The sequence below is a fragment of the Tympanuchus pallidicinctus genome, unplaced genomic scaffold (assembly GCF_026119805.1).
Source record: "Tympanuchus pallidicinctus isolate F22 unplaced genomic scaffold, pur_lepc_1.0 scaffold5, whole genome shotgun sequence".
Taxonomy (NCBI): Eukaryota; Metazoa; Chordata; class Aves; order Galliformes; family Phasianidae; genus Tympanuchus; species Tympanuchus pallidicinctus.
In genome coordinates, this window is record NW_026294769.1 from 73,549,542 (window position 1) to 73,567,412 (window position 17,871).

Genomic DNA, 17,871 nt, shown 5'->3' on the forward strand with positions numbered 1-17,871 from the left:
GCTAAATCAGCAGATGCTGGCAAGCAACACGGGCTTATGCCATGACAGGAGCTTGATAGCAGATCACTAAGGAAAATCCACAGTGCTGAGGTTGTTTGGGCAATTAAGGAAATGGGAGCTTGGGGGGGATTTGGTCTTTTCTTATTTTCCTCTTTTTACAACTTAAGGGGCTATGTGCTATTGAAAAAACAGTTTTCTGCAAATACTCTCTTTTTAGTGGGATTTGAAGGTGTTGTTATTCCTTTTTTACATATAGTACTGAGCATTCCCACTGCTCCACCAAACACTGGTTTACCTGAAAATAAGCAGGAAGAATACTTTCCCAGGGGCTGCTGTGCAATGTTCATTCATTCCAAGAAAGGAGGGAGGAGTCTTCATTTTAACTCTTGCAGTTACAAGGTGTTGCATTCCTGACATACCAGAAAAGGAGTTTATGGGCTAGTTAGTTGAGTACTATCCCTATGAAGCCCACTGGCACCACTACAAAGTGCCCACTGGCACTAGGAATACAGAGGGCACATAAAAAGCAATTGGTTTTTAATATATTTCAGACCACTTATCGCATTCTTATATTGGAATCCATTTCCCTGAACCCATATAGGCAGGACCGAAAATATATATAATACAGATATATACATAGTCTTAGAAAATATGTTTAATGAACTGGAAACATCCAAGGAAAGGCTCGAAGGAACCTGATGTAGATGTAGGTGTCACTGTTTATTGCAGGGGAGCTGTATTAGATGAGCTTTAAGGGACCCTTCCAACTCTAATGATTCTGTGATTGCCTTAAAAGAACAACCAAAACAAAAAAAAAAAAACAAAACAAAACAAAAAAGCCCACACATAAATAAAGTCAAGTAAAAACAGTCAAGTGATTTTAACTGCTCCTTATTGACAACCCTAGGAACAGAGTAGCAGGCTGATGAGAATATGGCTTTTAATGGATGCACACACTTTTAAAACAAAGTTGATGCTTCTGAAATAACACCTTTTACAGAAGTAGCTGCATACACAGTGACCTTGAAAAGACACAAGAACTGCTACCACACGTGGAAAATACATTATCACCAAAGCTCAGGCTTGATTACCTAAGATAGACCAGCCAGACTGGAACATTAGGATCTGGGATGAGTGCTAAGATAAGATTTTAGAGTCAATAAAATAAATGAGTAAATAAAAAGCTCCATTTGTTGAGGTGAAAGCCTTACTTTGATTGTGCAAAATTCAATTTTGCATTTCAGAAATATACGCTCCACAACCTCTCCCCAAAGCAGATGCCAGCTTCAGACTGAGCTTTGGACTTCCAGCACAAAAAGGACCTACTGCATTAAGAAGTCATTGTTAATTATCATACAAAACAGCCTGCTGGCATTTGCTTCTCCTTTGAGATCCTCAGGGTGGCACAATCCAATAGCCGAGTTTATACAGCGTCTACCATGATAAGGACCCTGTAAAAATAGCAGCCCAAGTAACTGCAGTCATTACAAACACACACACACATACACATATGCAGTTTATGCAGATATTATTGCCAAGAAATTATTCTCCCATAAACACAAGGATTGGATCTTGCTGTCCCAAAATGAGAATTTTACTCTAACCACATAAAAAAAACAACTTCATAAACACAGGAAGAAAGAGAAAGGATGCTTCCTGGGAGAAGGAAGTCCATTTAAAGCATGAATAAATTGAGGCAGTTAGGAGAAAGAAGCTTGTAATGCAAATAGAGGTTTATTACCCATTTTTTTTTCTGCTTCTAAGAAACACAGGGTCAAGTAGGCTTATGGAATAAAAGACAAAGGCACCTCTTTTGGCAAGTGTCATGTCCCAGAGCAGTAATTATCTCCCTCTTCCCATGAGCGACAGGAAATGGAGAGGGGTGCCATTACATTATGAGAATTACTGTAATTTTGATTTCTAAAAATTGCCAGGAAAGTTTCCTCTTAAAAAATAAAAATAAATAAATAAATAAATAAAAACAGATTTTTTATGTGGTCTCAGTTTTAAACTCATTCCTCAGCTAAGGCAGAGCTTTGCTTCCTTTCTCCCTGTTCTGTTAACAGGTTGCCCAAGGAGGTTGTGGATGCCCCATCCCTGGAGGCATTCAAGGCCAGGCTGGATGTGGCTCTGGGCAGCCTGGTCTGCGACCTGGTTGGTTGGCGACCCTGCATATAGCAGGGGTTTGAAACTAGATGATCATTGTGGTCCTTTTCAACCCAGGCCATTCAGTGATTCTATGATTCTTGTGGGGAACTGGTCATGAAATTCAAATGGTGAGAAATTCAAACTTCTTTGTTAAATGAGAATGTAAACAGCTATAGGGGGTCATTTAAGGTCCACAAAAGATTGAGGTTGCCTGAAGACATGTCGCTGGTGCAATAATAATGCAAAGCATGGGTTATCCCAGCTAGGTACTGCCAGAGAAAGGTACTTAGGAGTCCAAGTTTTTCTGTATAGTCTGATGTTTGATTAAATATCACTTAAAGTTAGAATCACAGAATCATCAAGGTTAGAAAACATCACTAGGATCATCAAGTCCAACCTTCATCCTATTACCACTACACCCACGAAACCATGCCCCTAAACTTGTTTCAAACACAGACGTAGTAACACTTTCCTCTTTCAATGGGAAGGGGATGATGTGAAATGAAAAGTAATTAAAAAATAATTAAAAAGAAAGATTCCTTTAACCGCCTATGGATTTTCTGCCGGCTATCGTTTATTACTTCAATATTATGGATAATCTGTTCTGTGCTATTAGAACATCATCACAATTTATTATCCCAACTGTTGCCCTGTGGAATGGACTCATCCCAAGAGGATATGCAGCTGCCCAACCTCGTCTACATCTGACTGTGATGCCCTGGGCTCTGCATTACTGCTCAGGGGTCAGATGCAAAAAACACCCCCTTGGTCTCCAGAGGACTCTTTGTATGGAAACAGGAATGGATGCTTTGCATGTAAGTGTATCTATATAGTGGGAGAAGGTGGAGTAGGGCTCCAGAATCCTTATGGGTCCTTTCCAACTTGTGATTGTCTATGATTCTATGATTCAAGACATGTGTGCCCCTTACACAGGCAGGCACTGGAGGCAATCATCCCAGAGTCGGTGTATCACCAAATACACCACTAACTCTGCTGCATGCCACATCAGCATTTCTCACACATGCACAGAGAAACAGAATTGCTGCTTTTCAGGATTCCTCTGTGCGCTCTCTTAATGAGACATCTGAGGTCTCATTCTGGCCACCTGGTAAATATTTAAAACCGCTTTAATACATTCAAGGGAAAGAGGTTTTTTCAATTATTTACCACAACTCACTTTCAACAACGATCACTTAGCATTGTAAAAATTTGTGTCTTTCAATACGTAACCCAGCTACAGAACTACATTGATCGGTCTACACACAAATACATTCATACCAACATATATTTGATTAAGAATTTATACAACGTCAGGCTTCAAGGAATTTTGGATCAATGCCTTTACTTTGCTGTTATAAATAAGTAAACTCAATTAAACATTTCTTACAGCAAATCACAATGGGCAGGAGAATCATTCTGCAGCTCCTCTTTCCAATTTTTACCTATTACATGGATTTCGGAAACTAATTACTCTCTAAAGGGAACTTACTAGAGTTTGTGTTACCAAACACATCTCTCCCATCCACCAATGGAAGAGAGGAACTACATGAATGCGTTGAAGAAACAAGTGCCCTTCAATTCTCTCATAATTTGCTATAATAAATGCAGCATGCAGAAAGTAAAACAGAAGAACTGCAGGTAAGCAGTATTTGAATTCATACTGGATCTGCACCAAAGTCAAGAAGTTGACTGTACAGTCTCACCAGACCCATAAATCAGGTGTCCTGAACATATGTAGTATTTTGCATTACTTTATAAGGTGTTAGCTTTAATGATGCAATATATGCACGTGGTGGTCAGGTTACAGCTGCTGTGGGAACTATAATTTTGCATGGTCTGACCAATCTGCAGCAGAAAAATACTAATAAGTAAAACAGTCACAGCACTGCATTCCCTTCAGCATGTTTCATACATCCAATTTCACTCCTGTATTTGAAGGAGCAAGAAAATAAGATTCAAATAAAGCTGCAGTTGTATAGGAACCAGCTGAAATGGATGAGAATTATCCATCAGCTTTTTCAAGCAGTTTGCATGAAACCTCATGACTCCAAGCTAAGCAAGTGTAACTGCATGAAAATGGATGTGCTCTCAGGCATGGTACATGCACAAACCATACTGTGAGAGTGTCCATGCCCAGTAGACATGAACGAGTGCATAAGCTCATCTCTGAGTCAGAAGCATCTCATCAAGGAGATATTACAACATACTTTATCATAATGCACCAAAGCCAAACGCAGGCATTGTCCTGCAAGTGACAGGTACAAGGAAAACCAATCTGCAGCTGAGCAAGTTTAACACATCTACTAATGCTGACTGACATCAAGTTCTTAGTAATACAGTCAGTCTCCTAACCAGGAGGATTACCACCTATTTTAATGTAAAAGACTTTGTCCTGCTCTTCCTCCAGCCTTCCTTTACTTTCAATCTCACCCTTATTTGCCTCCAGGATTTGTACTCAATATCTTTTTCTTTTTTTTTCTTTTTTTTTTTTCCCTCTGTTAATACTCTGCTCACTCCTACAGAAGGCTTTTTTTGGAGTCATCAACCATTATCAATATATCAAAAAATCTGACTGCATTCAGATTTACTCCAGGTGCAGGGATGGACAACAGCTATATAAAAATTAGTCCATCCAGTGAGCACTGGTTAATTGTTGTCAGTGCCCACCATCATGTGGCACAGGCATGGCCCCATGCCACCATGTGGTAATCTTGGTGAGACTAGAGCTGTTCCCACCCTTGCTACCCCCACCCCACTGACAGATTGTAGTCTAATGAAGGTGGTTAAAAGCACAAGAAGCACTTTGATATGCATGACAAGAAAACAAACCACAGCTAACTTACTGAAAACAAAGCCCCTTCTCTTCGAGCTTAATCATCAAAATCAATGCCTGTTTGACATTCATGGGATTTGACCACGATTCAAGAACATGCTATTTGTGATCACACACAGTTCTAATGTTCAGTACTCATCATCAATTAGTGGATTAAAATAAGGCATAACATTTCTATAAACACACAGCTGAAAATCAACAAATCCACAGGTGCCATTGGAAATGCCTGACAAGGCTACAGGAATACATTAGCACTTTGGCACACAGAGGCCTTAGTTTATTTGGCACTAACACCTAAAAGCTAGCAAGTGATAACAAGGTTTGATGTAAACCACAACTGAGTCATGGAATCACAGATTCACAGAATTGTTTGAGTTGGATGAGACCTTTAAAAGTCATCTAGTCCAACTCCCTTGCAATGAACAGAGACATGTATAGCTAGATATAACTGCACAGAGCATGGTGTAGCCTTAAAATCTACGTAATATTAAAGCTCTAGTTCACTGTCTTGCCCTAATGGTAGGGTTCTCAGTGACATCACCATCCTTCCTTACCAAAAAGAATAACATTACAACCATTTCCTGTATACATGTTAAAGAGGACATGGAAAACCATGGGGTACGACCAAATAGGAAATGAAGATTCATAGGGAAAGCAAGAAATCTGCTAACTGTACCTTTAAAAAAACAAAGACAAGAGTATCAAGAGTATCAATATAAAAAAATAATCCGCAAAATAAGGCAGGCAGTTCTATTTTTTGGTACCATATTATCACTTGCAAGCACCTAAAAGCTGTTCTCTGTGCAAGACCTGAAAGGCCAATTTAATATCTGCAGGAATCACACTACAGCAACCTGATTTCCTGGTATCACACCCTTCTCAGAAATTCTCATGTGGAGATTTCTTATACACACACTTACACATGTACTTTATATGTATATATACAAGCATATCTACACATAAACTTATTTACACCCTTGTTATGTACACAGACATACATGTATATTTTATCACATATGTGCATGCATACCTACACATATGAATCAAAACACATGCTTGGATTATAGTGCACTCTCAGTACATCTACTGTTTGTTCATTGACAAGCATCCTAATATATCTAAAAGCAGGAAAAAGGATTGTATGTGTGTATGCATACAATTGCTAACCACAGTGTAATGTAGGTGAAGAACACAGGATTCGTGATCTCTCTTAAAATCAAGCACAGAGCTCTGATAAAAACCATCTCACCTACTTCTTGCACTTGGGGTGGGATTTCACTTAGCCTAGAAGACCAGCTTCCAGAGAAGAGTGTAAGAACTGCTCTTTGATAAACTACAGAACAGATGAAACCCTCAGAAAGAAGAATAGTCCCATGGGAACAGAAGAGAATAATTAAACAGGTCTTACATGTCTCTTCTTCCTCAGTGCTGTATCTTTTGCCTCCGAAGATGTCATACACTATTATTTGAAAACCACATCACTGGCTTCAGTGTAGGTCTTGGGGGAGGAACATGCTCCTCAGCATCATTAGTGGGATAGAAAATAGCACTTTCTTAGCAACTGTTACAGATACAGACAAACATGAACTTACTTGTTTGCTACTTCTCTGCCCAGTAGGAAGCAAAGCTTTGGATTTCTCTGCTATTTTCTGTAAAAAGGAAGAAGAAAAAAAGTGAAAGAAAATGGTTGAGAAAACACAATCCGAATACATAAGGAGGAAGTCATAGGGAATTATTTCTTCTACTACTTAAGGAATAAGACAAAGAGAAAAATCTTATTATTTAGAAAAGAAAGGGAGTATAGCCACATGGAAAAGTTTTGGTCCTGCAGAATTAAAAGTCTTCAAAGCTTCCAGAATGACAAGGTTATCAGAACTGAAACGTGTATTTAAGAAATGACAGCTAGGATGTAGATAAGTAGCAATTTACCGCTCAGATTGGTTTCCTGACGCAACTGGGCATTCACAAAATGCAGAGGCTAATTTTGTCTCTTCTGAATTGATGACAGTTAAAAAAAAAAAAAAATGCAGACACACAATTCAGATGGATTGTACTCGTGAACACTAAAAAAGTACAAAAAAGGTGTGTATATATGAGGCTGGAACCCTTTACCTGAATCCTTTCAACTTCTCATTTAATGGGTTAAAGACATTTCATTTAAAGCCCCCACACTTGTGTTTATGAATAGGGCAGAAAAAGAGTTAATAGTTGTAGAGATAGTGAAATGATATTATAGTATATACATGCTGTTGAAGAGCAATTTTAGGCACTTATTATAATTTTTTTAAAACCATATCCAGCAAGTATTGGAGAATCAATCAGAGCAGAATGGTTATAATAAGAGAAATTGTTTCCAGCCAAATTTCTTCATACCAGTATAATTCCAGTATATTCTTCCCAGGTGTTGCAGGCATGGAGTATTGCACTAGAGTAGTATGCACTAGAGTATTATGCACTAGAGTAGTATGAGAGATCATGTAGGTTATATTTCTACAGAATTCAATTAATCCAGATATATGTTCAAATTTGTTATATGCAGGTAGCAGCAGAGGAGAGAGAAGTGTTTTGAGGATGGTAAATTTAAATTGTTACTACAGTGTTTAAAAGCAAAGCAAATCTGCAGAATGTCCCTAGGGTAAAGTGGAAGAGCAAGATGCGAACGGAAGATCTAGAGTTCAGCATTTGTTTGTTTTATTAAACAGCTTGATCTCCCTGACAGGTCCAACCCACAGGATGTGTTTGGAAACCTTCTGCCAGAGACATAGAGAACAGCAGAGCCATACAGGGGGCTAACAATTAAGGTGAATAGCAGTGTTGCCTGTACATTGTTTGCAACAGAGGTGAAGGGGACACTGTTCAATTACTTCTTGCTCTCCCACTGAGTGGAGAAACACAAAAAAATTGTAATGGCTAAGACAGGGCTACCACTGAGTGTCCATCACATAAACAAAGGCACAGTTTTGTTTTTTTCCTCTTCTGTTGTTCTGTCGTTGTTGCTCAGCATAGAATTATAAAACCACAGATTATCCCAAGCCAGAAGGAACCCAAGTCCAACTCCTGGCTCCATAGAGAACCACGTAAAATCCAAACTCTATGTCTGAGAGTGGTGTCCTCAAACTCCAGCAGCTCATGGCTGTGACCACTGCTATGGGGAGCTTGATGTTCCATGCCCACCAACCTCTGGTGCAGAACCAATTCCTAACACCCACCTGGCCCTCCCTTGGCACAGCTCCCTCATAAGGAAGCTGTAGGCCATCATGCGAGCTCTCCTTAGACTCTTCTGCTCTGGGCTGAACAAAGAAAGGGACTCAGCTGCTCCTTATCTATCTTGCCCTCCAGATCCTTCCCCATCTTCATAGCCCTCTTTCAGATGCTTTGGAGTTGGAAGGGACCTTCAAAGGTCATCCAGTCTAACTCCCCTGCAATGAAGAGGGACAGCTGTAGAGATGAGACAAGCTGTACAGAGATGTTCCATGCTCCTAGCAGTTGTGTTAGCTCCCACTTATTATGTTCCCAAATACACACTCTGAAAGGTAAAAACAAGAGAGCCCCTCACCTTCTGCACAGCTCCGTATCTTTGGATAGCATCAGACAGCTGGTTCTTCAGCCTATCCAGCTGAAGTCGTTCTTGCTGTGTTGGGAGAACAAAGATCTGGTTAGCAAGAGCTAATTCAAGTAGTTGACTCTTTCTTGGGGGGTCTGGGGAAGCACAAGGAGCTGAGAGGGGACAGCACTAGGACAGCTGATCTAAACTGGACAAATGGATATTCCATACCATATGATCACGTGAAGAAACTGTAAATTCATGGGTTTTGGCTAGGGGCCAGCATTGCTCAATGACTGACTGAGCACTGGTTGACAGGTGAGGAGCAATTGCTTTGTGCAATACTTGTTTTGTAAATATAAATATACATACACATAAACACATTATATGAATATATATTATTACCATTACTGTTATTTCTTACTTTTCTGTCTTAGTAAATTGGTCTTATCTCAACCCATGAATTCTCTTTTTTTTTTTTCTTCTGATTCTCTCCCCAGTCCCTCTGGGAGAAAGGAAGCAAGCGAAAGGCCATGTGGTGCTGACATGCTTTCAGGGTTAAACCACAACATTCAGACAACTGCTTAAGAATATGAAAGTATTTTATAAAGGATAGGATAAACAGCTTTAATTTTTAATGGGAGCATTTTCATACAGAAGAATATTCCCAGTCTTATAGTTCATCATCCAAAGATTTAAAACCATTTTTAGAACAGGGTAAATATCATTATTCCCACTCTACCAATAAAGGCCTATAAACTTTGTTACTTACGCAAAATAAGACAAGACAGACACCCTGGAGAGCTGATCTAATGGTCCAGCACTCATTCTACAGAAACACGGAATCCAGATAGGCCTCTCCATTTAAGCCCTTTGAGATTACTTTAAAAGGAAGCCCTAAAATAACCATGTGCTATTTTACATCCATCTCCTGCCTTGTATCACACTGATCCCCTTACATCAGTATCTTTGCTCCTGAAATACTATCAATTTGCTCAGTCAGGCATCCTGACTCCAACAGCTCAACAGCACCTGGAGCTTCAAGTGAAGTCAGAGAAACTCCCACTGTGCACTTTGCTGGCTGGTGCCAGCATTATAGCTGGAAAACCAGGGGGGAAAAGGATATATATTTTTTTGTCCATGGCTGCAGACAAAGCAATACACAGAATAATGGGTTGGGAAGGTCTGATTATAAAGCTCTAAATTAATGAATTATTTTCAAACTGAGAAATTTTATGGGAGGAAAGTTTGAACTGCTACCAAGATCCCCAGTAGGGACTTGCCAACGCAGCAGTTGATACCCACCACAATCATTAATTCTATATAAGGGAGAAGGGCTTCAGGCTTTATATCAAAATCTGTAGGTTTAATTACTTGAACTGCAAACTGTTGGAAAAGAAGAGTTAAAAATACTAAAATCCGTTAAACGAATTGACCAGGGAGTAGAAAAAGTTATTAGGTGATGCCAGTAGAGAGCAGCAAGTTTATTCCTCATATTACTAAAATTGTTTATGTGTCAATTTCCTTCCGGTCTTAAATATCCCCCCTTTAACTTAGCAGTTTTTCTCCACGACAGTAAAGGCTGTTCTGCTGACAGCCTTTCTACTGGACACAACACTGACTTCAAAGGCTAATACTGATGTTTTTGTATGATACTATAATTGGCTTTAACATGACCTTGCCTGATTTCCCTTTGGACCCAATTTACGTCACGAAACGGTGCCCAGATCTCTATACCTCCAAGAAGAAAACTTTTGTTTCATCAAGGTCTGATGCAATTATTTTCAGAGTGTGCAAGGAAAAAATATAGGCCTTGAAATCCACTATTAATCAAAGAAATGTGCTAATAACCATCAAGTACTAAGGCTGATGCCTGCATAAGGTTGATGCCAATAAATGGAAAAGTCATTTAGGGGTGATTTGACTCTTAACTCTTTTTCTCAGGTGCTTGTTTGCAAGTGACTTAAATCTGGACTGTTAAAGGCATTTGGACAAAGGTGAAACTTCTCAACTTTCACACCTGGAGTTTGCTCCCCAGGATTCCATACGTTAAGCTGCTGCTCTTCCCTTCAGGTCAAATTCAACAGGAATGTATGGGATCTAAAAGTCCTTGAGGAAAGGTCAGAAATTATTTGATTGTCACTGGAATCAGGGAATGGGAGATACTCCTACTCCTTTGACAAAGATGTTCATGTGAGTTGAACCGACTGATGACAGAAGACCACTGTGTCCACACAACAGATGAGATTGCCATGGGGTCATCTGTAATACAAAGTTTGGCTCTGATCCAGCCATAGCATGTAAATATCTGTCCCCACCACTGCCTTCCTTGAAAGAATGCCACATGCAAACATTGCGCTGCTCTGCTCTTTCTGGACTTCTGAGCACATTTATAAATTCATCTGCAGCAAGTGCATCTACTGCACTACTGAGTATTTAATCAACTCCAAACTCATGTAGAGATGGATAATCTCTGTATTTTCATCCAAACTGCATGAGACCAGTTACAAAATTGCTGCTTTTGTATTCCACATGATCCAGGCTGTGAGAGAAGAATGGATTCCGAAGCTTTTTCCAACAGAAACACAAGCCATGCTTATTGTGTAACAGTAAAGGAAGACATAACAAGACACGGGGTTCAACAGCTTTAAAGGATTCACTACCCACTTCTTTTTTCTTTATTCCTCCCTCCACAAGCCTCAGCACTCTCTCCCAAAGCATCTTGAACGACACATACCCTGGATGAGCCTCTGACAACCTCAGACAGCTGCTTGATGGCTTTGGTGCTAGTCGTGATGGTTTTGTTAGTCTCTTGCTGGATTGCATGCCTGCAGAAGAGGAGAGATGATGTGAAATGCAATTGAAATTAATTGCATAATGAATACTTACAGAGCTTCATCAAATTGCAGAGCGGTTGAAACAACACAACATACATTACATGAAGCCATGGTAGGACCATGCAAGTCTTGGGTTCTGAGTAGCAATAACAGATAGGGCTGTAGGAACTCCTAGCAAGGAGCTGCTCAAAACATCCCTCTCTCAACAGCACAAAGAAAATGGCTGTAGACCTACAAAGTCAATGAGGGAAGAGAAAGTGGGGATCTAGCAGGTAGCCAGGCCATCACACAAGGATGGTATTGCAACAGAAATTATAAATATAAGGCTTATACAGGAAAGAGAGATGGGATGGGGAAGTTTTTGACGGCTTGCCCAGAAAACTATGGTTGCTGGGGAGAGAAAAAGGCAGATGATTGAGCAGGACAAATTTCCTTATAATGGTGACCTCCCTGCTAATGACACAGTAGCTCCAAAGAAGCACTGTCTATGCACAGAGGAATATCAGAGCACATCTAAGAACTAAAACACACAGGCAGCAAGCCAAGAGAGTCGTGATTCCCTTTTGCACCTCAAATTCCACTACAGTGTCTCGTAAGCTGGTCACTGGCATCTCTGGTCAGGACCAAACAAAGTAAGGGAAAGTGATGTAAGTGCCGTCCATAGGGATTTAGCTCAGCCCAGTAGTTCCAAGCTTCATAAGGTCAATGGAGTATTTTTAGCCTCTAAAATTCCCCATAGAGAACTTCAAACCATTTTTTTTTTTTTTGAGCTTCAAAACCTTTTTTTGAAGAAAGGGGTGGCTTCCAATTATGTTTCAATCAAAAAGTCAGGAAAGGCTCAAAAAAACACCTAAAGAAAATGATCTTTTTCTTCCTTAGAGGATATCTTAAGTCATAGCTGTAGTGAAAAACTCATTTGTCAGTTACTCTTTTTCAGTCAGCAGGATGCAGAGTGAATGGAAGCTCTCTGATTAAAAAAAAAAAGCTCATTAGGACCTTTCTGTCCTGAAAACCCAGGGCATGTCTCAATCTTTTAGCTTCTTCCATTGGTGAGGCATTGGAACAGGCTGCTCAAGGAGGTGGCGAAGTTGCCATTGCTGAAGGTTGTCAACAAAAGGGTAGATACAGCACTGAGGGACATGGTTAGTGGGCACGGTGGGGATAGGCTGCTGGTTGGACTAGATGATCTTAGAGGTCTTCTCACACTTTAATGATCCTATGACTCCTGCTGCTCTGACAGAACTGATGGATACTATCTCTTTCAAGACTTTTTTCAATGTTTTCCCTTTCTCCTTTGAGGAACAAGCACAGCCCCAAGCACAGCCTTTACCTAGCACAACTTAGCTACTAATATATTGAGCCTTATCAGTAAGCACTGGGACAGAGCAGACAGAACAAGAATTGCAACGTTCACCACCACAAGCAAGTTCGGATATTTTCATCCACAAAATCAAGTTCTTTGCACAGACAGAACAGGTGGGAAAACTTCTAGGATAAAAGTACATTAACTGTATGCATTGGACCTACCCAGTAGTTAAGGAAAAGCTTAGCATACCATGACCATGACATCTCTTAGGTATAGAACAGTAATTCAGATGTGTGTTAAGTGTTGAACATGTGCAGAGAAGGCATGGATCCTTTGGCACCACAGAGGAAAGAAAAACAATCTACTGCAAAGACAAGATTGGATCAGATAGCTAGTTTTTCTGAGCTCTCCTTAGTTAAATTAAGATAACATTTCTGCATCCATTCATCAAAATGCATTTATTTATGATCGCATGGCCCACAACACCAGCAGACTAATTACATTACCTTTAATTTGAAATAGATGAGGTCATCTCTGCCACAATCAGGTATTCCACATCACCGTCACAAGAGAGGGAGCAGGGAATTGAATCCTGCCCAATCACCTACCCTGAGGGACTAAACAATTAGAGTCGTCTCTAATCTTTTAATCAAGTAAATCTTGCCACCAAGTGCATGAATTCCATAAGGAGCCATCTCAAGACGGAGCCTTTTATAATGCTAGAGTTGACGTCCAGTTATTTTGCAGACCTCATTAAATTATCTGCCTGCTGAACACGTCAGGGATTTACGTAGCAGCAATTACTGATCCTCAAAGTAAAATTGTATGTTAGGCTTATGCGTCTGATCCTGCCCAATTTCTAAAGCCAAAAAGAATCTCCTGCATTTGTATTCTAATGCAAATTTGATGTTAGATACCTTATGTAACAAATCCATACATCACACAGGCTTCGCAGTGAGTTGCTACCAAAAAAACTGGGTGAGGGAATAAAAAAAAATAGAAGTTCTTCTTTCCACCACTTAATTCAAAATGCACTTTAACTAACACGCTGGTGCTTGATTTTAGTAGTTCCCACTATGCTGTCAGTTCAATTAACTTCTTATTCTTCAGCCTCACAGATATGCTCAGGAATAAGACACCGATTATATTTAATTTACATTAAATGCTATTAAGATCTTCAATAAAAATAAGGCCTCGAAGCTCCAGTCCCTGCAGGATTTGATTTTAACATGTAATGGTAACAAGATATGTGACTATTATTATTATTATTACTATTATTATTAGTATTATTATTAGCTTTCTTTATATTCTACTCCCTCACAAGTGTGGAAGGTAATTAAAGGGGTATCTCTGATGAACAGAATTTGCTTCTGAAAAAGCCTTCCACACAACAGCAAGTAAAACAGTCTAAAGAGATACAGAGGACCTAAAATACAAACTTTGTAATGGACTTACCCAGCTACAGCAGCACTGTAAAAATTAGCACTCCAAGAATGGAAAACAAAAGGGCATCTCTTAGGAAGAATAACACCTCTTGCTGTGCATTTCTGTATGCACAGGAATTGCAAAGACAACGCAGTAAATAATACAAGAGATGTCACACTGCTGCGTGAGCATTTCCTACGGCTGCTGTTTTCTTTACCAAGGAACTATGGTCCACCAAATCCACAATCTCCAGCACGCAGCTGCTTACACTGTGTTTTTTGAATGATCGTATCTGTAATTAATTTATCCAGTTTTAAAATGGGCATAGTGAAGATGCAGATGCAGTGACAGCTGCTTCCCTTCTCTGCGGTGACAGACTGAAGGAAAGATAAACACTGTCACTCCCAGCATCCCCCTCATTTGTCCTTTTTTCCCCCAGCTTTTATTGCAAAGTGTGATGCCATATGATGTGGGACATCACTTTGGCTAATTTGAGTCACCTGTCCTGGTGCTGTCCCCTCCCAGCTCCTTGTGTCACCTGGCAGGGCACTGAGGAGCTCAGCCACTTCTGACAGTAATACTTGTTCCTGAAGAGCTTTGTTTTCTTTTCCCATAAGGAAATGGAAATTGTAAATATTCATATACAAAGCAGAGAAACCTCATAAGATTCAGCATCCTCTTTGGCACAGTTCAACTGCATTGCAATGGGGAAAGCATTTAAGAGGACAAGTAGGTTTGGGTACAACTATGCCAGAGAGCACAGCATACTTAAAGCCACTCATTTGCCTTTTACACAACAGCTGTAGTTCCCACCACTGCAGATTTTCTTGTGCAAACGAAAGTAAAAATTGTAATGCATGGAGAAGAGAACTGGGCAGCACGATCTGTGGCTTAAGCAGAAACAGGTGAAGTATCTGCATGTGAATATATTCCATAGTTGTCAGAGGCATAATTACGCCAGGGTGCTACAAGCATGCAGAAGGATATTATTCACATTGTAAGACTTCAGCTGATCTCTTGTCTGTCGTACAGCTGGATTTTGTGAAGGACTGTGGGACCTGATGACAGACCACATCAAACTCCAAAGGTATTTATATAAAACTTCACACATTCGCCACAGGGACATACAGCAAGGAGTACTTCTATCTAGTCCCTGAAGGCTGTGATTCTTCACTCTCCACCTAGCCAAAGTGTTACACTTCAGAGCAAAGCCAATGGAGAACCTTCATGGACTGTGAAGGGGGAACCCCCACGGATGCTGCAGGGAAGCCTATGCCTACACTACAGCAGTAATCCACACCTTTTGGGTGTCTCCCACACAGCTGGGCTGATCCTACAGCAGAGCTAAGGATAGTTCGTAGAACCACAGAATTACAGAATCATAGAATGGCTTGGAAGGGACCTCAAAGACCATCTCATTCCAGTCCTCCTGCTGCATGCATGGCTGCCAACCACTAAATCAGACACCAGATCAGGCTGCTCAGAGCCCCATCCAACCTGGCAATTTGCAGGCTGATGCATCCAACACTTAGGTTAGCAAACACTTCACAACAGGATGGAAAGATATGCTGGATTATATTGCTGTAATTCTGCCCACAGCCAACACTGTGCCTCATCCCCTGGGGCTGCAAGCAGAAAGTGACGGAAGCAGTGGGCATCTCTCATCTCTGAGTATTTATTGCAGAGGTAAACAAAGCAGAAAGATGAGCTTGGAGGAATAGTTGCCTTACCAAGTCTTAAACTATCTTTATTACTGTACCATTAAAGCCACCAAAGGAAGAAAAGCTAAATCTACTTGTACAGTCTCCACAGTGATGCTCAAACTTTTTTTTTTTTTCTTTCTTCTTTAGGAACTGCTGCTGCATGTTGAGGAAGCATTTACAACAGACTAAAATAAGAGCTCTAATTCTGTTCTGTCAGCAAACCCCTTTGCATAGGTGTAAATCATCCAGCCAAGTAAAAGCCAGGAGAAAAAAAAGACTGTTACTTCCAAGATTCAAGCGACACAATCTTCTATAATAAAAGAACCATAGATTTCCAATTTGCTTGTCACTTCAAAATATTAGGAAATGTGGTGCTCTCATTTCTCTACATGGAGCATAGGGGATGGCCTGTGGTTGTTTGGGAAGAGAAGGGGTATTTTACCTGGCACTGTGTCATCTCTGGAGATGAACATGGCTATAGGTTAGCAGCTACTTTATTCAAAGATTCTGAACTAAGACATATTGCTTGCAGTCAGATAGTAGCCTTCACAGATTTCATCACAGAAATGACATTGAGAAAACCCTAGTACAATTCTGAATAGTCCTTTTATTTCCTATAAAGTTTTTGTTTGTAATGTTGCCTCTTAAAAAAAATAATTAAAAATTATGAAGCAATTCATACGAAAGCATGGAAACATTGGATCTAATCAAAGCAGCTCCCCTACCAAATTTGTCCAGTCATAGAATCGTAGAATCATTAAGGTTGGAAAAGACTTCCAGGATCATCTCGTCCAACCATTCACTTAATACCAATAATACTCACGAAACCATGTTCCTAAGTGCTACATCTAAATGTTTCCTGAACATCACCAGGGGTGGTGATTCCACCACTTCCCTGAGCATTCCATTCTAGTGCCTAACCACTATTTCAGAGAACTTTTTCCTAACATCCCATCTGAACCACCCCTGGCACAACTTGAGGCCACTCCCTCTTGTTCTTATTGCTATATACCTGGGAGAAGAGGCCAGTTGTCACAAGTAGCTACTCAATGGCCCACTGCCAAACATTCAGGTTTGTGTTTTTCAACTAAATCACATCCAGGACATCATATAAGACCCTATCTTCACTCCATATCACCTACAGATTAGATCAGAATTGCTGGAGACTACATCTATCAGGTCATAACTCAGAGCTCAGATGGCACCCAAAGCAGGAACCAGCGCTGCCATTAGTGACCTCTCAAGTGACTTCTTCTCTCACTCAGATTATTCCCAAGTCAAGTTTTAATTTTCAAAGTTTCACTGTATTTCCTAATAAAAGAGTCCCTTGGATCCTTTGTAAATGCCTTGCCAGAAGTGAGCTATATTACACCACCCTCTCATTACACAGTAAGCCTCTTAGCTTATCAGAGACAGAAATTAATTTAATTTGCCATAATTTCATTTTTATGAACCCTAGTGCCTACTGATCATGACAGTCATTTTTTTTCCTCTAGGTGCTAATAAACCAAGCACTATTTTTCAACTGCTCTTCCAACTTACATTGTACTGGAGCAGCCCATCTTTCTGCACTGCATTTAAGCAAAAAGCAAGCAGGTCCCCCTGTTTCTACTCTAAGGAACTCGCCTGCTCTCTATGAGCTCTTAATATTCACCATTTTCTCTGGTATTGTCCCAGTAATCCTTTTAGCGCCCAAGACTAAGTGTTCTCTAATCATGACTATTCTGATGGTACTAATTCTATTGTGAATTTTGCATTTCTGCATTAATGGGTCAATGTCAGTGATGGAATGGTTAGTAAGATGCATGCTTGCAGCAATTCTTAGTGGCATAAGGCAGAGGTGGCTGCTGCAAAGCCAGAAAGCAACAAAAAGCCCATACACAGTTGTTACCATGTCTTTCTTCCCGTAATTTACTGCAGCTCCCTGCTGAAGCTTGGATAAGAGCTGCCATTCCATCTCCTTTCAGAAGCATTATGCCCACCTAAGATTTAAGTTTGCTTCATTCTCATCCATGCAGCAGGAGTTAATGCAGTCATATGACTCGCAGGGAGAACACCATGCTGGTTGAGTCCTG

At 40.2% G+C, this 17,871-nt stretch overlaps 1 protein-coding gene across 10 annotated transcripts in view; it reads right to left on the reverse strand.

Annotated features, from left to right (window-relative positions):
- TSNARE1 (t-SNARE domain containing 1) overlaps positions 1-17,871 on the reverse strand; it is a 464,710-nt gene that overhangs the window by 249,998 nt on the left and 196,841 nt on the right. For all 10 annotated transcript variants that reach the window (XM_052704284.1, XM_052704288.1, XM_052704285.1 and 7 more), the window contains 3 exons: positions 11,263-11,353; positions 8,538-8,612; positions 6,574-6,630 (listed from right to left, as the gene is read on the reverse strand). In XM_052704284.1, the coding sequence (XP_052560244.1) occupies positions 6,574-6,630; positions 8,538-8,612; positions 11,263-11,353 (223 nt within the window). The remainder of the gene's footprint in view (positions 1-6,573; positions 6,631-8,537; positions 8,613-11,262; positions 11,354-17,871) is intronic.